Raw genomic sequence first — 27,412 nt, 5'->3', positions numbered from 1 at the left:
CAGCGGTGCATGCTTGAACTCAACCTTGAGAAAAAACAAGCCTCCCCAACACACACCCCACCCCACAAACAGGCAATGAAAAAGGAAAAAAAAAAAATTTCACCCATAAAAAGCAGCTCATTCCTTTCCTGGACTAACTTAGTCAACTGAACTTCCAAATGAAAGCACTCAAGTCCCTTGGAAGTTAAAAATCCAGCAGGCTGCTCAAGGGTGCTCCATGGCCAGTTTTATTGCTATACCCAATTCAAGAAGTATGTGCAATTGGGTTTAAAAAAGGGGTGGAGAAAAAAAAAGTACCTTTGAGACTACAAAGGTCATCATAAAAGAAGACACAAGTAATTGACAGCAAATCCTTTCAGGGTTTAATTAGGAAAATTTGAAGTTCTGATGAGGGAAATAAAAGGGAGCACATTTCCAAAAACCAAAAAAGAGATACTAAACTTTAATAAGCAAGAGATTTTAATTAAGCCTCAGTGGGTCAAAGGAAAATTAAAGTGGGGGGGAAAACAAACCAACTTTATCCTAATTGGTTTTAGTTTGACATGCTTCACAAGTTGTTTTTTTTCTTTTTAAACTGATAGGAAACAATGAATAGGGAGAGAAAAACCTGCTAAAATCTTTAGAATTTACACGATTCTATTCCTAACTACAGACAGCATTATTTGGTACAATGTGTATTTGTGGATGTACATGAACAGTATATATATTATCCGGATCATGTTGTGCTATGTACACATCTTTACAATTCTTCCTGAAGGTTAAAGCAGTTCATTAGATTTCAAAATGTGTAATCATCTTGTGTTGGCACTTGTTAGGCTCTTGTCAGCATTGATAACTGGCATGTTTTATTGCAGCCCAGTTCCAGCCAGTGTTGCCAACTTGTAACAACAGAAGTCCAGCAATAGGTGGGTAGAGTGCAGGAAAAAAAAACAGTGCCATGTTTCTCAATTGGAGACCTACAAAGAAATCACAGGTATTAAAATAAAACCTCTCATCATCCTCAATTATTTTAAAGATGTTAAATAGTGTTTCACGCTCAAGGAAGAGAATCATTACTTGTTCAAGAACTTTACATACCTCTAAACAGAAGATGCATAAATCCAAAATCATCACCTGAGAGAGACTTGAGTTAGTTCAGCATACTGCGTATCCCAGCTCAACTATCAGACTTTCAGGCTCCTGTTACTCATGTTGCTTGTCAAGTTCATAGTGTGTAAACGTTTGATTATTCACACATAGGGCTAAACACTTGTAGATTTATCATTGAAACTTCCGTGCATCACTTACTGTGAATGATGGATGCTGCTTCAACAGCCAAGTGCAGTACAAAATGGCATAGCAGTGTTTCATTAAGCAGTAACACCACAGCTACCAAGTCAGACTGTGCTTGTCTGACACCAGTTATATGGCCCCTTCTCATCCAATTCATTGCCCATCACTTACTTAGGAGGAGTCACCAGGACTTAGAAAAGCTTTTGCCTTCCAAGAAAGCAACACAGCCAATTACTTAAATATTTGTCATGAGCATTGTTTCACTATGGCCAAGTTTAACATGGCAACAGGGCTGAGGTTAGTTAAGGATACTCTGGAGCGTTACTCACAGTTACTCCCTTTCTCTAAGACAGAAAAAGCTGTCAGCTGCATTAACAATTCTTACACTCTAGTTATAGGCAGTTGTACAAGACATTCAGTTCCTTTGCTTAGTCTTTTGATTAATATTAAGCATTTTTCGTGCTTTCTCTATACCGGAGAAAGTTCTGTTCAATCAAAGCATTTCTGCAGAGAAGAAATACTGCAGTACTAGTTTGTCACAGATGGAGCTCTCCCCACCCTCACCCCCCACAATTCTGACAAAAGTATAAGAAAGGAAGTATCTCCTGTACAACCCTGGTGAAGAAAAAAACTAACCAGCAGGAGCATTTAGGAAGCTGTTCTAGTTGTTCAGACAGTACAACCCCTTTAACTACATACAGTGCCATATTTCTCACCTCAAGTTTTGTACGGTGAAGCTAACTAGTACATATGGTTTTGGGCTTCTCCAGCCAAGTTTATTTGCTAAACCAACCATTAAGAAAAGGCAGCTTCAACATGAAGCTCTGTTTTGCTTTGAAAAGCAAGAGTGGGAAATTATTAGCTAGTTGAGGAAGTTTTTCCTTGGCATACCAAGATTAAAGTGACCAAAGGCCAGGTATTTAAGGGCCACGTTTGAATACAGAGCTTTCTACAAGAGCTAACTGTAATTAAAAAAAAGTCCCATTAAAACTAGGATGGGATTGTTCAAATTAGAGTAAGTACCTTGAGTCAGAAGCTTGTTCTTAACAGGGTGGCATAAAGTGCAAATATCACATCAGCTACTCTCAGGTTAAAACTTGTCCAGGCTCTCCGATATGCTACAGTTCAGTTTCCAAGCAGAATATAGCTGTTTTTCTGAAGCTATTCCTAAGCCTTCCTCAGTTAAAAAGTTTTTTTGGCTGCTGAAGAGAACACCACCTTTCTTGATATTATTGATGGTAATAACTCAACTTGATCCTTTCTGATATGCTAGTAGACTTTCTATTGAAATTCCCATAGATACGTGAAGCAATCCTTTCTGAATGGTTCGTAACAACCTCACTGAACTCTTATTTAAAACCTACATACAACATGCCACCAACATCTGCAAGATAAACTCCATATATATATATATGAACTTGAGATAGCAAGACAGGATGCTTTTAAGATTCAAGTGTTCTTCATAATAATGAACACGAAAGAATGATTACTCCCTTCTACTATAGCTCTAGTAACCCCCAAGCACTATTAATAAAGCAGGATGAATACTTAAAGAGAATTTCAACTTCTGAACAGCATAAATCCAAGAGTACTAGAGAAGTTCCCCAATCGTGGCAGAAAGGGCTGTTACTGCGCTTGAAAATTCTTTCAGTCTTTAGTATTGCATACAGCCAAAGAACTCCACTGGGACCATGCAGCTGAGAAGAAAGGTTTCGGGTTTTTTTGCTTTTGAGGGAAAAAAAATAATTAGTTCAGCAACACTTAGGCAGGAAATCCTCAACTCAGGTAACTGGCTTGTCTTTAGAAGAATACTTACCCTGAAAAAAGTGAAGCTACTAGCTGCTGAATAAGTGTCACTCAAAAGCAGTTTCTTGGCTTTTTCTTACACAGCGGGCAACTTTTCTTTTAAATTCTCCATTTCTGTCTTCTCTCCATTCTTTCTGTAATTGAATAGACAGCTTTCAGATGTCAGTCCTATAACAATGTACAAGGTCTAAGAAGACTCTTGATGTTTATGTTTTCAGACATTAGCCATCTAGTCAACACCTGAATTTACTTACAATCATTGAGCTAGTCACTGAAAACCTGTGACATTCAGGACTTTTGAAAGCTTGCTCTGCGTTTCTATGCAAGCTGCTCACAAGACAGTGAGGACGCAGCGTCTCCCCCTTGGATTTTAGACATTCTCCAAGACTAACCTGGTGGCTACCAATATTTCACAATGTCTAGCAGAAATCTATTTACTTCAGCCTGCAAAGTAGCAGCAAACTCAAACTGTAGACCATAAGCTACTGTTAGGGGTTAGAGAAAGTGTCTTTAACTGCAGCGATGAAAAGAGGTACACAGCTACTGTGGAGACAGTAGTTATTCTGAGATTTTTAGGACAGTTTCAACTCCCTCTCAATCTAGCCAGGACACTCCAGGATAGAAATACAGAAGTCACAGTATTCAGAAGAGGCACAGCAGCATCCTTAGAAAGAAAACACCTCCTGGTTAGATATGGCTGCAAGATATTGGCTCCATGAGAAAGACCTTAACAGAACACTCAGCACACCTATGGGGATGGTCTCTGTGACAAGGTATCTGATTTCAGAACTGCATAGATGAAGAACGAAGATAAAGATGAACAGGAAGATAGGCAAGAGGTAAGTCTGAACCTGGAGATGTGCACAGCATGGTATCACAAAAACCCACAGGAAAAAGTGCAGCCAGTTTTAAGTTTTTTGTGCAAGCCTCATGACGAGCTCAGATGAAAGCATAGGACCATCATAAGATGTGACTAAGGTTGACACGTTGGGTACTGCCTTACAGTTAGACAAGAAGTGGTGGGAAAATATGAAGAACCCCTTATTTCATGAAATAAGTTCTACAGTTCTTAGTTTTTGATATAAGCAATATATTCTTACTGCAGGGGTGAGAGAAGGGGTTAAAAAAACCAAACACCACAGTTTTACCTGAAGCAACCTAGCACACACCACCTTTTCACCCTCTACTTGGAGTGAAGGTTGTAGCACATTTGAGTGAGAGAAAATTAAGATAACTGGCATATCCTAACATTCACACCTCCAAGCTCACCTAGCCAGTCAGCACGCTGGAAAGCCCAGCACGTCTTATCTTTCCAGTGAAAGCACAAATAAGGCTACTAACTATCAGTCGTTATTAGTTATTTTTCAGCAATTAATAGAGCAAGCATTTCGTTCCTTGGATTGGGACATAGGACAGCTTACACAAGATGGCATAAGGCCAAGAAAAGCATTGAATTTGTGCCCTCCTAGCTTCAGATTCTTAGTTTTTGTTTCTACCTTCTATGAAGCAAGTGTTCAGAATTGAATAGCAAGCAAAGTTTCCAATTTGACAGCAATCTCTCCACAACTCTTACTTTACGTCATGAAGTGTTCTATTTGCTTCTCAGTATCTATTCAGGCTCCTGTCCCTCATTTTTCTCCCACTCCAAGAGACAGTACTCCAACATGCATAGTTCATTTTTCCAGGAAGCGGGTACATCCCGTGCTCCTATAATGCTGTGATCTGCCTGTAACACCTTATTCTCTACACTCACTTAAAACTAGAAATTAATGAAAGCAGACCAAGTATCTTTTAGTAACTGCCAAATACTGTTGCAGTAAATTTGTACTTAGTGAACTAAGTGGAAGACATCTTGATAGCAGCTCAGAACAAAGCACATGAGCTGCTGATTCTTCATTACCCTGATGAGTATGTTCTGGTTAATATGAAGAGGATGCAATCCACAATCCAGCAGGAGATGCTAAGCTTCTCAAGCAGCACATTAAGTTTAAAAGTTACTTGGAACGTCTAATACCACAGTCAGAAAAATAGTTCCTAGCATCCAAAGTGATGCCTCAGTACTGACTTCAGTCGGATTTGGATTTAAGTTTTTGTTCTTTCAAGCCGCGCTAGAGAATGCTGTGTTTCCTTAAGACATTTTCAACCTTTACCCTAAGGTTTAGGTAAACAAATTCATAGCTTTCTATCTAACATCTCTCTCTCTGAGGCAGAAAAAAAACCCCAAAAAACAAAAACCCACTCCTGAGGTAACTGGCAGAGAGTGGGGCACAAAGATTAAAAAGCTTGTGATGCTAGGAAGGTGACAAGCATAGCTAAAAGTATAAGCTTCCTCCAGTGTTAGGTCAGCTACATTCAACATACATGAGTTTGTAAACTGAGGAATTCTAATTGTACTTTTAGCATTTCATTAATAACTTGCTCCTTCCAGTGCCCTCAGGTTTGCCAGCAGAAAACGTCCATGTGTCCTAGGTATTTGTTTCCACCAGTAACATGACACAAGAAGGGGAGGTCCAACACTCAAAAGAATGTTAAACGAGGGAATTCTTCACTACAGCTTTTTGTGTTTTTCTTCCCATTAAGTTTGTTCCACATGACACTATTCCCATGACTATTTTTCAGCAGAGCTCAGCCACCTTTGGAAATACTAACAGCATAGTAGATCAAAGGCTCCAGGAAACTGAACTCCCACCCACTTTGGGAAGGTATAGCTAGCTTGACAGAGCAGGTTAACATTCCTCTAGAAAACTTTGCATCTTCTGATTACCATCTCCCTTTTCCTCACTCCCCCAGTTAAAAGTCCTAGAACTTCTCTTTTGTGAAACGATAGCATGTATTAGTCACTGCTGAACTGCAATTCAAGAGTAATTCAAAAGGAAGTACGTTGGCGTATCTCAGATGAATGGGGCCTGAAGTCTGTTCCCCTGCTCCCCCCCAGAACTGAGAATTTTTTCCCTCCCCACCACAAATAGTTATTAGCCTAATTGCTATTCTGCTATAAACGCAGCTCTTCTAAAAAGCTGATAGCTGTGTTTATACACCCACGCAGAATAGGCCATGCTCCAGAAACACTATGCTGCACGAAACACTCGCATCTCACTTATGACAGAATCCTTACTGCAGATTCACCCTGGTCTTCAACTATAAACCAGGCCATTCTTCCTCACTTCCTTAGCCAGTCACTCTAGTCTGGGACAACACTTCCTCCAGAGCTGAAGGCCAGATGCCCAGTGAAGCTTTCAAGTACATTCTGAAAGCACAGACCTACACAGTCAAGCCTACTGCTTTAATCCATGATTGAGGAAGACTGCTGTAGAGAGGCGGACACAAAAAGTCACAACATAATTATACTGAGGGACCCCACCACATTTTCTCCTTCCATTCAGATCAATAGATCTGTTAACAGGTTTCATAATTTCTGAAACAAAAATTTTGGTGCGTTATACTAATAACATACTAGGAACCAAAAAAGGTTCCAGAATGTGTTAACTTCTGCAGCTAAAGTTAATGGCAGTTGTAACCACTACGTGTATATAGCCACACAGGATTTTACAGCCAGTTCCTTGAATTTAAGACTAAAGGAGCTGAAGTTTATCCATTAAGTATCTCTGTGCACAAGTTATTTACTATAAATAAATGCATTATTGCAGAGAAATTAAACCACTGCCTATGAAATTTGACAGCATCTTTCCTTTGCAATCTCTAAGAAATTTCCCAGGGCTAACTAGTAATTCTGTTTCACAACATGACTGCTTTTCCCAACAAAAGGGTAGCCTTAGCCTGTGATGTAAAAGGTTCTTCCAAAAGTTCCTGTACTGTTTGTCAAACTAGAAGCAAAACTCCATTGCAAGTTTAGGTTTCTACACTGAAGACAATTGGCAGACCAAGAAAAATCTTACCGCTGCATCAACATTAGCAGGAGAATCACCATTGGGATCTGCCAGCATAGAAATAACACTAATCATTATAGTTTCCACTGTGTGAATGGGAAGCCAGCGTTCCTCAGGTTTTTCATAGCCATATTTGTCTTCTCCAGGCTCATGAAGAATTGAAATGCAGACATCGCCATTCTTGTCAACTACAAAATAGAACAAGGCATATTTCAGTAATGAACAACATGCTGGCATTTCTTCAGGATAGTTCTGGAACTGTTAATCTTCACTCCAGCTAGTCTGAAAACATGTTAGTGAAGACTCTTTATAAAAAAGGAAAGTAATTAACTATTACAGAACTCAATCTGTAATAAATAGGGCTTGGTGGAAGTCTGTTATTATGCCTGGACTTCTGGCAGAGAGGGAACATGGGGAGGAAGAAATTCTAACATCACGCTGCAGCTTTCAAGACTATTTAGATAGGCTTCCACTAAACTTTTTTCTGTTAAGTTCAGCAAACTAGAGAGTGACTTCTTTTCCACAGCAACAGCATCAGCTGGATATTACTGCAATATATTGGAATATGATTTAAGCTGCTGGAATTAGAAACTGCCTGACAAGTACTCTGTTATTTCCAGAGCTGAAACTGACACAGCATCAAAATATTCCCTCTGTCCCTTATGATGGGAGCACTGTGCTGGTCTCCTCCCAGCTTTCAACATCTACAACTTCAATAACGTCTTTAGAAACTGAAGAGCATTCCTCCTTCCCAGGAAAAATCTTCCATTTTATTTTACCCTCCCATCTATGTCCAGCAGTCCATAAATAAATGGAACTAGGAGGAGTCTTCTTTGGAGGGACTAAAAGATGCCTCCTTTCATGCTTCACTGGAGGAGGACAACCTTGGGCCTTCTATACTGAACTGCCAAGTCAGTAATACTAAGATGAAATATTTGAAGGTATAACAAAAGGCAGCTATGGAAGTCAAGTTGCTCCTCAGACCAGAATTTTACACTTAGGGAAAAAAATAAAATCCCTGAACAGTTACCAAGAATTCAAGAAACTACTTCCAGTAGCTTCTGAAAATACTTTAGGAGCAGTCTCTCAGAGCAGCACTATTAAAAACTCTGCCATGGTTATTACTTCTTTATGAAGTGAAGATGGCAAAGTAAACACAGAGTTTCATATTTCTAACATGAACAGAAATGTATCCATTTGTCCTCACCGCATTTTAGTTCTTAATTGCAAGAAGAAATTGAAACTTTGACATTTCTTACCATTCGGATGCCAGATTTCTGTGATGAATTTCATTTTTGGCGGCCTCAGTGGATAGTCTTTTGGAAAAGTAAGATGAGCCTTGAAAACACCACCTTCACTGGGGAATCAAAAATATCTTAGTAGAGTTTCTTGTAAGCTTAAGCTGAAGATTGGAACTTACTGATGTATCAAAAGCTCTAAGGTTACCCCTCACACAGCTTAACCTCATGTTGATAATTAACAGTACCAGCATTTCCATATGCAATGCAAAGGGTTTTAGATTGAGAAGATCCTTTCACAAGATACTGCCATTTCGCCAACACTATCTTTTTTAGAATTATGATGATGTTCCAGAGGGGAAAAACCACACACACACACACAAAAAAAAAAAAAAAAAAAAACAAAAGACTGCCAAGGAATTCACCATGTGGAATTACAACTTACATTTTTCCTCCCAGTACATTTATTAACAGTGAAAAAAATACTGCCAATAACTCCCTTTCTCAAGTACAGCCCAGCAGATACCTGTTTGTTTTCCTCCTTTAGACACCTCAGTCCTAATTTCTTGATATCAGTCTGCAGCAGTGAGCCTCAGTGAAACGTTACAGAAAGCTTTATAGTTGTGTCTACAGCATTACTTTGTAAAAAGACTTCCAATACTACCTTTTCAACACTAAGCTAAAGCAAGTCAGACATGACAGTGAGGTGTTCTGCATTAGTTACCCACTAAACTGGAAAACAATATAATAAACAAGAGATATCCAGTTTCTATGTGGAGTTACAGGCCCATACTTAACTAAGGTAACTGTTGGGTTTTTTTTAAATAGCTAGGTTTCAATACCCAGGAATAGTCCCTTTTGAAAAATGGGAAGGCCTATATTAAATGGAAATCCTTATAGATGGAATACTTCGCTAATATAAGTACTATAACATCTGCTGTTACTGTCATTTCTTGTAATTGAAGTTTGTAACAAAATTTGAAATTGCAAAGGCAGACATTACAAATAGTGGAACATAACCTCCAAAAAAGGTGGCACGAGATGTGCAGTACAACAAGCTACTCCTCAGTAGCCATGCGGACAAAAGAATTGGTGTAGAAAAGAAAGCTGTTCATGCAATTTTTTCCCCTGTATTTGTAAGTGAGTAGGAGCCACTATCCAAAGCCCACAGGCTACTGAGAAAATAACAGGTTTTACCACCACTAACCAAAGATGTGCAATTCTAGCAAGTGTCTCAAAAAAACGCCCAAACCCAAGAAGCACTAGATCTAAGTGACTTGGCTCTTAAAATAAAGCAGCTGAGGGCATCTGAACCCACAGCATTCATTTTCCACAAGTTTTAGAAAAGGCAGGCAGTTTCCAAAGAATCCTTGATCCTGGGAAGGGTAAGAATTCCAGAAACACTGGCTATTTTAACATCCATACTAGTCCAAGACAAAGGAGAGTTAGATTACATTTGTTGATAGCCTCAAACCAGTTAAGTCCTTTCTTTCAAAGTGAAAGAGTTCTTCTTTCCCTTTTTAAAGGAGCAGATCCTAAAGCTACTAGGCTATATGGTATCCCTAGTTGCCCCTCATCAACTACATATAAATACAGTTCTCTAATTGGATACACATTAGAAACCAGTTAATGAAGTACAGCTGTCAATTAAGGGAGATCAGTGCCATTTTTAGCCATATTCCTGATAAAGGGGTCTCTGTCAGTAGAGTCATGCACTGAGTCTAAAGTCTTTTTAGGTAAACTCAGAATAAATAAAGTGGGATCAGGTATGAGACTAAAGTTTGAAAATTTTGAACTGCCTGGTTAAACTATTAAGTTCTACCGTCATCATAAAATGGACCAGGGAGGAAGGATTCAGTATACTACTACCTTGAAAAGCAGCAACTAGGGCCTGGAACAGAAGAGAGCTTCTTATCTAAAAAGCTTCAAAACAAGCTCAGCACCTTATTGAATTGGGGAAAAAAGTGCTATTGCAATTTTTAACATGTAAGAAGAGGTTCAATTAGAAGCAGTATTTCTTCACTGACACTATTTATAAAATGGCCGTGAGAATATAACAGAGCCACTACAAGACTGTTCAAAAAGAGGTCAACAGAAGTTAGAGAATTCATCTCATGCAAGACTTGAGAATCACAACGCAGTGAGCTTGAGGAGAATTAAAGCAATTCGATTACTGTGCTTAAGTACTTATTCAGAAGTCTGAAGACAGAGGTATACAACAACTTCATGCTGGAACTAAAATTGACCTCAAGTAAATGTCACTAGGCTTTTTGTATCAGTAATTTACCGCTGGAACAGCTTAATGAAGGAGAACAGAGTTCATCTTCAAGAGCTACACTTTAAACTGACCTCTTCTGCACATAGAACCTTTTCCCAGGAGCTAGAGTAGATGATCATATATAACCTCTATGAGAAAAAGAAATCGTTCTCTCAATTAGCCAGAGCTTTTTTTTTAAAAAAAAAAAAACCAAACCAACCACACTGCATGTGCCAGAGTGCTTCAGGTATACAGCAGTGCAAAAACACAGCAAACTTAAAGTCCAGAAAAAGAAGTCACTGGATGAACTGCATAGTTTTGTGCTCAAGTGTCAAAGAACCCAGTCCTTAGGATAAAGATGTAAGCTTTTTGAAGCCCACTGTGCAAAGTTTGCCAACAATTCAAATTTGAACACTGAAGTACGCTAGGTCACACTAGGAAGTTCTCCCATCTCAAACTGACAGGACTTGAGACTAATTCTATGGTCTGTTGCAGTTTCCCCAACTACATCCCTCTTGAATATTCTCCTACAATCACCAGCATGAAGTTGTAATGGTTTAAAATTGTACTATCAGCTAAACAGCAATAACAGCAAATAGTGGATTATACCTGCCTTACTTAAATGTGTTAGAAAACAGAAGCTGCCTCTAAGTATAGCCTATTCTTTCTCATTTCTACACAAGTAGAAAGGGATCAGTTTTGCATTTTCCCAGGGGAGCAAAGCAGTTTAGAACTTCTATATTGCAAATTCAGCTATTTACAGGTATCTTACTAGCAACAGAACAGCGTTACCTAACTTAGTATGAAGATTTAGGTTAACTTCTACTCACTTAGACCAAACTAGAACTAGTAAATCCAAGTTCACTTAAGTTTCTGTATAAGTATCAGTACTTACTATAGTGTATCTGGAGGACCAATAATAAGGACTTCCCATCGATAAAGATCATTGTCATCTATTAAGCCCGCTGAAAAGCCTTCCACTGGATTTTTGTTGAGCTCTGTGTAGGAAAAAGAATTTAAGAGTGACTTTTAGGTGTCTATGATATGCATTCGCTGTTTTTGCTCATGCCTCTATACGTGACCAAAACCCCATGACTTTCAGTGATTTGGCGCCTACTGATGGACTTATGGCCTGGGTGAGTATCCTCAACTCCGTACCACACACAACAGCATGCTGCCAGAGCTGAGACCCATAGTCTGACTCTAAAACTGTCTAAGTACATCATGAGCAGAAGGGCCAGAATAACTCAGAACTGTGGGACATGGTCTGTGTGCAAGTCAGAAAACAGATTTTCTACTAATAAAAAAGCCATACTGCTTTACAAGAACTCTGAGGAGCCAGATTAAACTAAGTCTCTCTTTAACTCCGGAAAAAAGTTAAAACAGAAGAACAAAGTCACACTGTGTTTTTATTTAAACCTAACATCAGACTTCCCTTAAATGATTTTTTTCAGAATCTGAAAGCATTTGAGACCTGTGCCCAGTGCATTCTGGAGATAATGATTTACTACATTCTGAACTACTAGAAGAGAGCATAGAAGATAAGCTGTTATGCTGTTTAGGTTTGGGGTTTTTTTAATTTCTTCATTTGTTTCAGTTTTATCCACTAGTGATAAACAATACAGGATTCTAAGTTTATAGGCTACTTCATATAGTTACTGCCAGATAGAAGGCTTATCTGGAAATAGCTATGCAGAAGTCAGACCTAGATGTAGACTCCACTGAGTTTGTTTTCAGCCTGCTCCAGGAAAACGCGTAAGATTTGGAAATAAACACCTCAAATGAGTTCTGCCTAAAATTCAACTTGGCGGGGGGAGAACATCTCTTAACCGATAGCTTCGGGTCAAAAACTAATTTAAATGCCGTATTGATGCCAAATTGAAAATCCTTGATCCAGCATTTCCAACAGTACATACAAAGTCCTAATGGATCTTGGGTATTTAGGATAGGGGAAGGGGAGAAAAAGTTACTCCTTCAACTGGTCAGTAATTTCCAGATTAAATTAGGGTTTTTTTGTTTTACAATTACTACTGCACTTATTTTAAATCCTGCCAGACATTATACAGCCCTCATTATTATATTCCACAGTACAGTTAGTCTACATATTCCCTCTTTGTAAACCCAATAGCTGTATTTTGTGTTGATTTCTAGGCATTACAGACTTAAGTTTAGAGGTCCTTATAATACCCTCAGGTACATGCAGAAGAACTTCAAGTGAGAACCTCACACCTTTATGGAGAAAAGGCTACCATTAAGTCCAAACTGATTTGCCCATAAGCTTGCAGTCACTGTTTGCCAGTAAAGTTCTTACCTATTTAAAGCATTGTTAAAAAAATGCAAGAAGAATCAATTCAAGCCTTACACAGAAGAGTCTAAGTCCACAGGGAGAAAAGAAAGTGAGCTCAGCTCACATGAAGGACCAAGGTCCTGAAGATGGAGATCGCAGGAATACCGACTTTTGCCATTGGTAATTCAGAGTCACATTTATCCACACAGTGACTCAATGCTAAAATCCCAAGAAATGTATTGGAAGGGCTTTTCTTAGAAGCTACTCAGCAGGGGTTTAGTCAACAGATGAGGTCAACCATTCATTCTCCAAGCTGCAGGACAAAGACTTAGGTATTGAACCAAACCATGTTTTCTCAAGACAATGCCTGAAACAAAATGTAACATCACAGGCTCTTTAACCAAGATGCAAGCTTCAAAACCAAAAACTATAGCATGGCCACACTTCCACTAAGCAGACGAGTTTTCACCCTCTGGCATCTATGAAACTTTGTGGAAACAGCTGCATGAGCTTGAGTAGCAGCTCTATTTAATTTTAGGTTATAAGGGCAGAGAGACTTAGGTAAGTGACTCACATGAAGCAAGGACTTCACCAGTCCCTTACTACCTCCCTACTACAGACTTTCCTCCAGCATCAGATACTAAAAATTCCACTACATTAGTAGTTGAATATAACCTGCTTTTTCATACAGGATTTAAAAAAAAAATTGTCTATTGCTTGTGCAAAAAAATCCACCTCTCTTCAGGACACTTAAGTCATCCTTTCGGATATTATATTAGTATTGTAATACAGAATATCCGGCATAACAACCACAGAAGTCAACAGAAAGAGTGCAAATATTAGATTTGAGTATCTCACCTTAAGACTTTCAAACTTGAATTTAAGCCTCCAAAATACAAGTTCCCTCTTTTCTGCATTTCTACAGGGAGAAAAGGGTTTATGCCAAGTTCTGTGTAAACTGCTATAACTCAAACTGCTCACATTTAGCTTCCTTATTGTTTGCTAGTTATCACTTCTCAGTGATAAGACTGTAAACAAGCCTGACAGAAGTTAAGACTCTGGAAAATTCAGCATGCTTCTCTCTATTTAAATATGCCACACTATTTTCAAGTCCAACATACACATTTTCTTCTCTTTCTTGACTCATGCTATTTCAATTTCTTTTTATATCTGTCTAAGCCTCCAAATAACGGGTTTTTTTATCCTTAAGTCCTTTGAAACATTTTTCATGTACTTGTTCCCAATGAAAGCCAGCTCTTACACTCTGACTCATACCTAAGACTTTGCAGCACTATACTGCAAGAGATCTTGTGAGAAGGAATAAGATTGCTGGATGCCAACTCTTGTAATGCAGAAAATCTGTAAACTGTGTGAAAGGGACAGCCATTGACAAAAATCTTCAGTTACAGCAGTTGCGGAAATTTGCTTAGTGGATGTTGCCTATAAAGCAAATTACGATGTTACTTCTTTTACAGGAGGTGACATCAGTCTCTGTTTGTAAAAGGTTCTCATCTTCCTTCCACAGTAGCAATACTGAAGCATAGTTCAAATAGCTACTGCTTGCACAAATACTTTGAGATAAAACAATGGATATAAGCTCAGTCACCTTCTCCACTAGAGGTATGTAGAATTACCACAGACAAGTTAAAATGAGCTTTTCCATCCAGATTATTTATGCTAAACTGAACATCAGCTAATGGCTGGTTGGCAGACAAAAAAGGAAATATCAGGATGGTTTTGCACTGGGACGTGAAAAACACCATCCTTGGCTGCTTTACCATGGATAGCTAAGAGCTGCTACTCATTAAAACTCGCAAACACTGAAGCCTAGGGTTTGTTTGGTTTTGTTTTTTCCCCTGGATATAGCTGCATATCAGAAAAGTTAACTAGTAGTACCACCTATCTCTTACCTATCTCTTGATGAGTTGAGACTCACACAGTAGTGAAATCCATGCACCAAAATCCCAACTGAATAGTGGTGCCACCATGGCAAGAAAGGAGCACACCCCCCCTATGGTCACAGTCACAGAAGTCTGCTGCTAGGCAGAGGGACTGCTGCCCACCAACCCCAGCCTCTGGTGACGCTGACACGCACTCAAGAAAACAGACACCTGTTCTCTGTGTCTGTCACTTCCTACCAACTACAGTAGTTAACTACTTGCAGCCTGAACAGGAGTTTTCCCAGACGAACACGCAGATGATGAATATGCTTCATAAAGCAAAGGATTCAATTCCCTCCTGCAGGCAGGGAGAGGGGGAACAAGGTCTTGGTGCAGGTCCTCTACAAAGCCCTGTTGAAGAGCTAGCCTACAAGTCCTAGAAAAGCAGAGAAGTCAGACACATATGAAGAACTGGATCCCTCCACGTTATTTTTTCAACACTTAGTTTTTCTTTGAGATTTCTTGTTTAGCTAAAGATATGCTGTACTTCTTAAACGTAAATGAGTACATTAACACATTTCCATCATGTCCATGCCTAAATAAGTGCAATTTACTTGCTACTACTATATAATACACTCTGTGGTTTAGTACTTCTGCCAATATCTTCTGCATTTCTGATAGTTTAATATAACAGAAATTCTTCTTCCCAGAGAAAAAAAAATTCTTACATGCAGTCCAGAAGCAGTTTCAGGTAGAGACCTTTGCAGCTCAAGCAACAGCCGACAGCCAAAGCAGCACAAACCTGGACAGCTGCCAAGCAGCAACATACTGGGAACAGAATCCTGTGGCTGCTTATAAATTAGACATTCAGTTCCTTTAATCCCAGTCCTGAACCAATACCTGATCTGGGACATGAGGAAGACTAAAGGCCCATAATCCAACAGAGCTGTTTCAGTCCAGAACAGACTAATGTCCAATGCCTACCCTCCCACATGATCTGCCAACACAACACAGTGCTCTTTTAGCGGTTTAGCTCTTACTAAAGCAGAACTAAGTTACCGTTGCCTTAAACTTGAGCCAACACAGTACCATAAGCTGTGCTTCCAGTTTTGGTGTTTAGTTTACACCAAGCTACTGATGTTCCCACACTCACTAAAACTGCCTTTATATAAGCCAAGAGACTTTCACCAATCCAAAAGCAAAACAGCGTCAACAAAAATGACTAAGCAGAAAGAGCCCCATGGCTACATGTAGCAGCTATGTGCGGCATCTAAACTTTTCAGCTTGACGTTTCACCCAGCCAGCCACTGCATATGAACACTTCAGAGTATTTTAAGCTACATTACAGTACAAACCTTTCAAAAATATAAGCTTCTACATTATTTTTAATAGCAGCCTCTTTAGTAAGTGGTTGAGTTTTGTGCAGCCAGTGGACTGAGTCCAGCGCAAAAACAGAGATCAGACAGCCCAAGTCCTCACTAAGGCTTCTGGAGAAATCATCTAGCTGACTTACACACAGTTCCCAGAACAAGCAGGCCATATCAGAGCTTTACATTTGCTATACATTAGGCTTGTTTTTTTCTTGGTTGCTTTTTGTGACTCTCAGCACTAGTCCAGGAGCTTCTAACAACTGTATAGACTGAAAAGCCTCGTTCTAGACTCTTCTCCTCCATACCTCAAGCTGTGACTTCCATATAGTTGTATTACTTAACTGGGGTCAGTTGTGATTTCCAAGACTTTCCTTTCTGCCTGCATACCCAGCTGTAAGTCTCTGATTCTAGAAGATTAGGGCTGAGAGAACGATAAAGTAACATGATCTCCTTGCACAGATGTATTCCCAGAGCTCTCCATATTTTCTACTTTCATCATGTTTTGTCTTGCTCCACAAGCTCATCCAAAAAGTTCAGACAAAACGTAGCACGAGATATGCACACACTCCTAGTAGCCACTTTGGCAGTGACAATTAAGACAGCAATTAAGACAGAACAGTTTTAGTCTCAGAAGGACATTGTAATTATTCTGCAGTGAGACTGAAGCAGTAAAGACAAACCTGTCTTAAGAAGAGATTCTACCAACCAGTTCAGTAGCAGCTTTAGATTTGATTCTTAACTTTAGCCTGGCAACTAATTTCCAGTGCTCTATGCGTCATCCCCCCGTTGATAAGGGCAGTGTTACAGACTTCTACAAATCTAATTCTCCTCTCAGTTCAGAGAATTTGTAGGGAGGGTTGTATAGTTAGCATTAACAGGCAAGTTGCTCACAGAAATCATCTCAGTGCAGTGCTCCACAGCTTCGTTCACTGCTGCATCAACATGCTTTGCTTGCCACCTCCTCAGCTATACCTGTAGAGCCTTCCAAGGATTTGTACAGTGAAGCAGGTTTTGGAAGGATGGAGGACAAGGTTGGGGGTTTCTTGTTTGATTTTTGTTTACTCCCCATCAACTTCCTAGACATGGCCACAGCTCAGCTCTGCAAACAAGAAGACAGCAGCACTAGCCCAAAGTGAAGAGGCAGAAGCTCCCATAACTGCCACTATAGGTCTGTGGATTAAGGTTATAGTACCAGAGAAACTTGACTAGATAGAGACTGGAATTCTTTTACTACTAAGGTGTCACGTTATTCTAGACATAAGCTAAGAATCAAGTTTCTTGATTGTGCACATTCTGTAGCTCCATGTTCACATGAGTTGTGGCATACCTGAAGACAGACAATTGAAAGTTCAGGTTAGCTATTTAGTTGAAAACTGACTCTTAACATACTAACCGGAAGCTTGCAGGTCTTTGGTACTGCCTTGGTTCTTAAGGAGTTCCCCATAGTCCCTTAAGTCCATGGAGGTGGCCACCGATAGACATTGTCAATGCTCCTTTAGACGTCGATCTCAACTTTAAGGTCTCAAAGCCAGCTCTCTCACACAGTCTCAATTAGACCACAGATATCCAGCTACTGATCTGACCTGGCAACCCAGTTTACCTAGCCCACTATCCGTTCCCATGCACCATTTTACCTGAGAGTCGTAAAGACAGGCAAGAATAGGGATGACCTATTTTGAGACATTTTCTTCCTGCAGCACTCTTCATACACAGAAGCCTTCTGTGTACACACACTCAAACCAGTCCTTTTCCAACATCCCACACTTACCATACACAGAAGAAAGGTCTCTTTCCCCCTCCCCATGATGTGTTTGCCATTAAGCAAATGTCTGAACTCAGTAACTTAACTGACTGTGGAGCGCAGTGTGCCTACTAAGCCCACAAGTCTTTTCCCTTAAGGTGAAGGTGGTGTTCCAGTTACTTTCCTGTCCAAATCAGCTTCCACAAGACACTGAAAATACAGAACATACTGATGAAACCTTTGGATTCTGTAGTATTGTTTAAAGTTTTGAAATACTTATGCTTCCAGAATTAAGATTCTCAGTAGTAAGTTTAGAACATATGTTCACATTAATATCAGTCACATAATTTTGGTAGAAATGTAGATAAACTGTTTCCTGAAGAGCCCTCTTTGGCTAGACTGCTTGAAGCTTGCTGTATATCCCATCACACCAGAATCTAGCACAGTTACATCACCCAGGTTAAAATGGAGGTTGAACAGGTCTGTTAAAAAACCCAACATTCCCAGTAAGGTCTGAATTTTGGGGGGAAGTGGTATAAGGAACAGAAGAACAAGGATAGTCAAAAGGATTGGAAGAACCCTGGTTCTGAAGTCCACATCTGAAAGGAAGCAAGTATCTCACCAAGAAACATTCAGTGGTTTGCCCGTGAAGAGTCAACTGCAGCACAGGGCCACATTCATGTATCACACTCAGTATAACAGAAATGCCACCTTCATTTTGTCCTCAGTGTCTGATGCATGTTTCCACTCTTGAGAGTCAGACAAGTATTAGGTGGGTACATGCATCTGCCTGTATTTGAGACAGTCGCCCTCAGCAGTGTTCAACAGAGATCTTATCAGGATAAGTAGTTCCTGAGACTCCATGATTATTTCATCTCAAAGCAGATGTCAAAAACAGGTCAGATGAATCACACTCTACATGTACTTATTTCTCTCACCTACAAAGGAGCCTGCAGAGCTTCAGACATCTACTGCATATAATGGCTAGAATTTGGCAAAACAAGTGTCATCCTAGGTGCCAGCTGTATTAATGTAGTTGAGCTTAGCATGGACAGCAGGAAAAGTTAATTAACTTCTTAACAGCTGTTTGAAAATTACCAACAGAGTACAGCTAAAAAAATTCCATCCAAGTATCTTCTGAGCAGTCACATACATATCAGTCATGAAACAACACTGCTGAACAGAGCTAAGAGCTCTAGGATGCATGTGGTTTACATACAAGAACACAACACGATTCTAGGAAATCCACCAGAAAGTCTGCCACAGGGAGATGTTAACATCTGAAGAGTTCATCAGAACCTTTCCTCATCATAGGCATAAGTTGTTGTGCAAGTCAAGGACACTTTTCCAGCTTGTTTTCTCTTGCTTATAATATGAATAACCGGTTTGCATATCCTAATTTGAGCTACATTGTTATTCAGAATTGTTTTAAGCCATTTCTCTAAATGACTCCTGACACCATCATCTTTTAGATCAGCACCAACTGCAAGCCAGCTAAAAAAAAAAAACAGCCAGCTTGACCTACTAGGTGTGATGACTGCATGGAAACAGGTTTCCCTTAACTAACAATTCACATACAGAAAGACTGTATGTGAAAACCTTTACAAAGGGTTTCTATCAAAAAGTCTTTACTATTATTCTAAACCTGTACAAGCACTGCTAACATTCATGCCCAGGAGAGCAGTTATTTTTATGGAATCCTATTTCAATTAGATTGCTATACTTAGTGTTCTTACAAGGTCTGGATATCTGATCTCTGTTCCAGCTGATACGCTTTGGACCTGAGAGTAGGAAGGAGAAGCAAATATGAACATTTACACTTGCAGCGTGGCCTAAAGCTCAGACCTAGTAGATTCTGTAAGTGAAAGATCTTGCTAAGACCAGTCTACTGACCAATATCCACACACCACTGAAAACTGAAGCACAGAGCAGGTGCAACATGGTTATAGCACAGGCCTGCATGTGAAGTGTTACCAGATTCTGTTCCCGTATGTTGGGACAAAAAGCAGACAGTGCGAGTTTCAAGAGTCACATGCCCTCTTCCTCACCCAAGCCACCTGCTCTTCCTTCTCCAGGCACCTAACTTTGCACACTCATTTTAGTAATTCGTTAGTTCATACTTTCAGAACAGCAGCCACCTTTCAGTTCAGTTCCACTTCATTAGAACCCAATCTCTATGCTGGAAACAAAATGCTGTATTTTAGATCAAAACAGAGGTTGCATTAAACACATTACAGGAAGAAAATTTAGCAGAATGCCTATTTGAGGCAAACAAGTTTTAGCTACAAAGTTCACTTATTTTCAAACTGTTTAGAATAGGACTTTGGGGGAACTAAAAAACAACTTGTACCAACCACAAAATGGACCAAGTAATCCTATCTTAGTTGAATATGAATGTACTGTTCCAAGTCTTTCCTGCATTTAAAAAAAAAAAAAAAAAATCAAAGAGATACAGAAGAGTCAAGGCAGAATCAGTTAAAATTACATGTGGTTTTATTTGAAGACTATTCACTCTACTTGATTTATCCCAGATCAGTTTCTTTTAAACCAAAAAGAGAAATTTACAGCGTATCAACAAATCCTTACAGTTTACAGTTCTGCAGCAGATAACTCTTTAATACTAAAGTTGGAATCACTATCGATCACACAAGGCAAGACATTTTAGTGGGATTTGGGTGATTTAACATCTCCAAATAAAGATCTTATCAATAAAGCAGGAATTCTTCTAATGAAAGTATTTTCTCAATAGATACTAATTTTGCTCCTTATTTCACAGGATCTCCAGCAGCATTCTCCCATTCCACTATTCTCTAACAGAACAGAAAGAAATCACTTTCCTGTCAGATCCAGGTACATCCATACTTCGGTGTAACTTAGAATGCCTTGTTTGGGGGGAGCAGAGAAGGAAAGAACTCAATTTATGGTAAGCTTGGTTCTTTCCCTGAAAGATTAGTAAACTGACCTAGTCAGAGCCAACTGGCTGTGACTATAGCTGCTCCATCAAAGAGTAAGCTTATAAAGCAGGTTGTTACCGCTTCATCCTGTTCAAGCAACTGATTGAGTCATCAAGCCCCTCCATTCTGAGGTTTAGCTAAGCCTCACTTTCCAAAACTGCCAGCATCCCTGAATTTTTACTCATGACTGCTGTCATAAATACTCTTTTCTTTGAAGAGGCAGAGTTCAGCTTATTTCTGCAAGAGGAACATTGGAAAAACTAAGATGTGCAGCTAGTCAAGTTTGCCACAAGTCACATCCATTATGTTATTTGCAGTGTAACAGAAGTTCAGGCTGCTTGTACTGCTCAGACTCTAGTCACTGTAACAAGGCATGTGTTTTAGCAATGATATTATCTATAAAGTCAGCATGAGCAAGGTAGCTTTGATGATTCTGTCAACACATCCTCACAAGAAACAGGATTATCTTATCTGCTATAATGGGGCCCTACACTGCAAGAGTGTTAAGGTGAGTGGTACACACATACCGTATCTAAGCATCCCAAAAAGCATCAGGGCAACGAAGATTGATGGTTATCTAAAAATATGAAAGAGTCCTTTTAAAAAAATATGTAGGGGGGGTTATAGCATTTTAAGTGATACTGAAGTTAAGTTTGACATATGCAGGACCTTGGAGTCTTAACTATTCAGGATAATACAGAGTATTACTGACCCTACAAACAGACCTCTCCAAGGAAGCTAATAGGCAGACTAGCATCAACTTAATACTTCAGAGCAGTGCCACTCAAATGATTATCTTGTAGACAAACCTACTGTAAGCCAGCAAATAGCCAGTACTCCACTGTAAACAAAGGCTTCTTATACCACCAGCCACCCAAGAGATATGCCATCTCAGCTTCGATCTATAAAGTGGTCTTAATTCCGTAATTCCCTCAGAATTCACTAGTCAAATATTTTAAAAGTAAATCCTACATAATTGCCAGAAATTCAACTAACTCAACATTACACTGCAAGATTTTTCCACACAAGGAAGTAAAAATTGTTGAACTGTCACAGTAAGTATTTAATACAGTTTTCCAACTTGTTAATTTTTAAGTAGACATTTTTGCTTTGAAATAGGAGCTGTATACACTTTAAATTGAAATAATGCCATGTTTCTCATGTTTGAGAAAAATACTAGTGTGGGTTTTTCTGTATCCCAAGTTGGAGAATATTTACAACACAGTACAACTTTGGCCAACAAGGGCATGGTTATTCCCCTGCTCTCAGTGACCCATGTTTATGTTAAAGAGGACTCGCACTTCTGGTTCCACTGTGCACTACCAATTTAACTGCATCCTCCCTACATGATTTTGCTGGTTGAACTAGACAAGTCTGCCTACTCTAACAAGTCTCTGTGTCAGCAAGGATTTGGCAGAAAGATGAAACAAAAGCATTCAGAGAAATGCCTCAGTCTGCAAAACCCTTGGGCTTACCAGCTCTGGAGACTGGATGAGAAGCTTTACACTCTCAGTTGTCTCCTGCCTCTTTTTAAAGAGCATAAAGTTTTGGGGCTGTACAGAAAATAGAGTTTATCCACCCCCACCTCCCTCGGGGGGTGAACTCTGTTAATCCAGTGCTATACCAATCTACATACTTGCTGTTGACTTTTTTTGGAAGTTCAGAGGCACTTTGTTCTTTTAGTTTTTCCTGTACCTTATTCATAAGAAGAAATGGACAGGTCATGGCTTCTATTTCACATTATTACCAATCCACAAAGTGCCTGTCTCCCTCAAAAAAAAAAAAAAGACATCTGTAAGAACAAATATGTTTATTGAATTTTAAGATAATTCCAGAAGCTGCTAGAGCTTACAATTAAGTTGATTTGAGAAAGAATAGCCATTTAGCTTCACAGATATCCATAGAAAAGAACTTCCCTTCAGCTCTAGCTAGTTAGACTAGCACTCTAACTGGCTTTGGTAGTCAGAGATCCCCACTCACCACTTCCTTTAAGCATTTAAAAAAAACACCCAAACAAACCACACAAATAAAAGCTACCCAAAGTTCTGACTATCTTGATTTGAACTGTTCTTGTGCCTAAATGGGGGCAAGCACATGTCACTATAAAAACAGCTACTATACTAATTCCCTGGTGATATAGCTCAATATTTCATTAGCAAAGGCACTGTGAAGCTACTGGGGGGGGAGAAAAAAAACCAAAAAAAACCCAACTCACATCTAACTTGAGGTCATATTTTGTGACTGTCATTGAATATCCCTTCTGAGAGCATTATCAGCATCCAGAACATGCCACTTAAGTTGACAAGCATGTTGTATATATGGTGCTGTGGTACTAGTTACCTGCTCAAGTTACAATACAAGCCAGCTTGCTCCAGAAAAAGATAGAAGTCTGCCTTCATACACTTATTGGAGCAACCTGGGATTATGTTGTCAATTTTTGTTCTGTGTTTTGATAAGACCCTTGGTTTTAAGTCTCACTGACAACTAAGACAACTTACCAGTTGACCTTCACCTTAACAAAGTCTTCAAGAACTAAAACAACTCATTAAAGTACTACATACCATAGATACCTATTTTCTCCATAATGCCCTTATTAAGAATCAAAGCATATGGGAGACAAAACAGGTAACCGTACATTCCTTTCTCCTCCTGTCATTGTTTTTTCCTCTTGGCATTGAAAAGAGCTATCCAGGGTCTCACCCATTAAAGAATTTTTATATTCTTCAACTGCTCCACCATTATATGGGTCTCAGATTCCCCCTTCAACCTCCCTCCACTTCTGTATGTCTTGCTCCAAGTCTAACAGCTCCGACTTCAGATCTCTTGTGCTTGAACAATGCTAATTGACAAGTGAGTGATCTAGAGCAATTTAAACTAGTTTAGATCACATAACTCATATTACTGCCTGTTCACTGTCCTCCAAAACCCAACCACTAGGTACAACCCAAAGACTCACCACACTTGATATAACGCAAAAGCTGCATGTAGCAGAAGGACTGAAGTATCAGCCCCACCAGGAGAAAGAACACTACAATGTTGATTTTTGTTTTGAGGTAGAACAAGCAGTGTGGGTGTAAACAAAGGGACACTTTGGAGCAGCTGAGACTTGGAAGAAGACAGTCAGCAGTAGGGAAGGAAGATGAGACATCACGAAGCTCAGTCTCTGCATTGCGACTTCAAGTAGCCTGCCATCAGAAAAAGCAGTGTCAGAGTCTAGTTTCAGCTCAGTTCAGATGTTGCTTAGGCTGTCACATATGGAAGAAACTATTTTCTTTCTCAGGTCAGTTACTCCAGATATGACTTTTGAAGAGTTCAAGACTCTTCTTCAGTACTCACCACACACTTAAGCATGCACACTCACAATCCCTTTTAATATGGTTTCAATTTTTTTTTAATACATGTAAAAGGATACCAAAGGCACTAATATTACTTAAAACACAAAAACCCCACAAAAGAGTTGCATGTTACATGCATATGGTTGCAGTACTTGAGTCAGTACAGTTCAATCAGTATCAGTAATAGGGGCAACTGGAAAAGCTTACCAGTTTTTACCATTACACATGAAGCCTTCAGAAAAGAGTGAGCAGAAAGGTAAACAGAAGTTAACCCCCAAATCTAGCAGTCTGGAAGTCTACTTACATATCCAACCAGCCTGTGCTTACAAAAAGTCGTAAGACCTCACAAGACAAGAAAAAAAAAAACAAAACAAACCTACAAAACAGAAGCTGACAGCTAATACTTATTATGGAGAGGCTTCAGCTAAATGTCAAACTTTCTTTCATGGAGCACAATTAGTCAGTTAAAAGAGAAATTCCAGACAGCCAAAGAACTGTATTAGGTTACCAAATGCTCATTTTTATCAAGTTAGAGAGCAACTATTCTACACTATTGCTTCCCTAGAGGGATCATTTATAGGAAAGAGAAACTTCACATCAAATCCAGTCTGGAGCTCCTGTATACCTATATATAAGCCTATACCTAGTGTTATTAGCATATGTGAACATGCAGACACCTCACTGAATGTCAGTAATAACTTCAGTAGTTACTAAGGCATTAAGACATGCATGCTTATGTTCAGGAGCATAGCCACAGTATGCATAAGATTTTTTTTTTTTTTTAAAGAATGTCACCTTAAAGGGGTAAAAAACCCTGTGCTAATAGTTAACTACGTTGAAGTTTCTCAAACTTATCATCAACTAAAACCAGATGGCAGTGCTGGAGATGCAACAAACACATCATCTAGCGTGCTATATCTGGTCACGCAACTTCATCTCCTTACTGCTAACAGTGTTGTTTTCCACCCTCATGCTTTCAAAGACATTACTGAAGTCTCAGGCCAAAATCCTCCTCCAGGAATTCCTGTCCCATTCTGTGGCCCCGTCCCTTTGCATGGCTACTCAGCGAACTTCAGCCAGCGCTGTATTTGCCTGAGTTTAGGTACACCTAGCACACATTTCCTTATCTGGGTATGAAGCAATTTTTACGTAAGGGACGAAAAAGGCAATCAGATCCGCCCAAGGTGCCGGGCAGACCTGTGCGTTTTCTCGAGGGGATTACTGTATCCCGGCCGCAGAAGCCCAGACGGCAGAGGATGCGGGGGAACATGTGCGAGTGGGGGAGGGAGCGGCGGCAGGCTCCTCGCCGCACCCGGCTCGTTTCTCTTTAAATCTGGCAGCGAGCGACACATGGAGCTGCATTGTGCGCCCCGCCGCCCGGGCGGCCCCGCGCATGCGCGCCGCCGCCGGGCCGGGCCGAGCCGAGCCAGGTCCCCTCGGCGGCGGCGGCGGCCCAGGCAGGGCCAGCGCGCACGGCCGCCCGCCCGCCGGGGACAAAGGGAGGGGGCGGGGGCGCGGGACGGCAACGACTCGCGACGCGGAGCCAAGCTGCCGCCCCGCTCCCCTCCGCCGCGCTCCCGCCTCGGCGGCGGGCCCGGGCCCGGCGCTCCGGCCCTTCCTCTCCCCGAGCCCAGTCTCCAACTCCTCCTTCCCCGCGCCCGTCCCGCCCTCTCGCCCCCGGCGGACCCCCTCGCCCCTCCCTGCGGGCTCCCCCTCCCCCCCCCCCCGCAGCACGCGGCGGGCAGCCCCGCTCGCCCTACCCAGGGCCGGGTCCGTCGTCGTCCCCCCCCGCCCGGATCCCGGTGCTGCCCGGTGCCTTCCCCCCCGTCAGTGCCTGCAGAGCCCCCGGCTCCTCTCCTGACAACAAAGGGGGAAGCGGCTTCCCCCTCCCGATCCGCCCTCCCCGGCGCAGGGCACGGGAGGTGAGGGTGGGAGCCGGGGAGGGGAGGCGGGACGGGGGCACCTCAGGTCCCCGCAGGAAGGTGTGCGTAGCGGGGCGACTCGCCCCGGCCCTGAAGTACCGTTTCCAGGGGGGGGGAACCCTCCCTCCTCCGCTTCTTCTCGGGGCCTGACTAACATCCCCTCACAGCACGGAGACTTCCCCGCACACATCCCCCACGCTGCGGGGAGGAAAGCTCCGGCTCCCTTCTCCCCACACCCCCCACCCCGGGAACACAGGGCCGCAAGAGAGATCGGGGAAGCTGCCAGGCACGGGGCGGGGGGGACGACGACGACGGGGACGGACACAGGCGAGCAGGGCTGTTGCCAACCCCCACTTCCCTGACGGGACGGGGGCAGCGAAGGAAACGCTCCCCCCCGCCATGACGGCCCTCCGCACCCCTCCCCCCGGCTCCCCTGGCAGCGATCGCCAGGCAGGCTCCCCCTCCCCCCCTCGGCCTAGTTCCCTCAGCTCCCGGCTGGGCAGGAGAGCGGGAGGGGGGGCCGTAATCTCCCCTTCCCCCTCACACACACACACACACCCCCGCCGGCCGCCCGCCCCCTCCCCCGAGCCGGCGCCCCTTCCCCCACGGCAGGCCCCGGCCCCTCAGAGGCCGGCCTCCACTCCCCTCCCCGCCACCCCCCCCCCCCCGCAGCGGATCGCCTCCCTCCCCCCCGCCGGCCGCCAGCCCGGGTACCTGCTAGTTGTCTCCGCAGTAGCAAGGCGGACTGGAGCTCCGTCATTCTCCCCCTCTCTGCCCGGGGAGGGAGTCCCAGCGGCGGCGGGGACGGCGCGGCTCCTGGTGCAGCGAGAGCCCGAGGCGGCGGCGAGTGGCCCTCAGCCCGCCCGCACCGCGCCCCCCGGGGGTCTGGCTCCGCGCCGGCCGCCGCCACAGCACGCAGGGTCCCTGGCAGGGGCGCGCGGCCGTGGCTCCGTGCCGCCCTCCTCCTCCTCACCGCCACCACCTCCTCCTTCCCCCGCCCGCCAGGAATTTCACTGCACTCCGGGCCGCGGCGCGCAGGCGCACTCCGGCCCGGCCGCCGGCCCTTCCGCGCCGCCATCTTGAGAGGGGATGTAGGGCGGGAAGGCGGGGCGAGCCGTCCTTCGGCCTCCATGTTGAGAAGGTCCCTTTTTTCCCCCCCCCCCCGTCTGTTTTAAAGCCCTAGCCTGCAGGGAGAGAGGGAGAGAGCTGTTGCTGAGGAGGATTTTCCTCAGGGGGTCGTAGCGCGCCGTCCCTCCACAGCACGGTCGTTGTGCTGCCGGCTGCTGTCCTGGCTGCCTCTGCTTGGCACCGCTAAGGGCAGAGGGGCTGCTTCTCCGTGCTGCTCCCTGCGAGAGACAGGTCTTCCCTCAGCTACCACACTGCACAAGACTATTAGATACAGGGCAGTAAGTAACAAAAGCTACCGGGGCATTTTGTCTCTCCTCAAAGCCCTGCTTGCCCTC

General features: G+C 42.2%; 1 protein-coding gene across 1 annotated transcript; it reads right to left on the bottom strand.

The window, feature by feature from the left end:
* Nucleotides 1-339: 339 nt before the first annotated feature.
* UBE2G1 (ubiquitin conjugating enzyme E2 G1) lies at nucleotides 340-26,844 on the bottom strand. Its single transcript, XM_050908998.1, has 6 exons — nucleotides 26,664-26,844; nucleotides 11,356-11,458; nucleotides 8,225-8,322; nucleotides 6,975-7,153; nucleotides 3,089-3,212; nucleotides 340-956 (listed from the first exon to the last, which is right to left on the bottom strand). The coding sequence occupies exons 1-5, from the start codon at nucleotides 26,707-26,709 to the stop codon at nucleotides 3,126-3,128; spliced, it is 513 nt and encodes a 170-aa protein (XP_050764955.1). The 5' UTR covers nucleotides 26,710-26,844; the 3' UTR covers nucleotides 340-956; nucleotides 3,089-3,125.
* Between the last annotated feature and the right edge of the window lie 568 nt (nucleotides 26,845-27,412).

This window comes from Gymnogyps californianus, chromosome 20 (genome assembly GCF_018139145.2).
Source record: "Gymnogyps californianus isolate 813 chromosome 20, ASM1813914v2, whole genome shotgun sequence".
NCBI lineage: Eukaryota > Metazoa > Chordata > Aves > Accipitriformes > Cathartidae > Gymnogyps > Gymnogyps californianus.
This window is presented reverse-complemented; position numbering and strand designations above follow the sequence as displayed.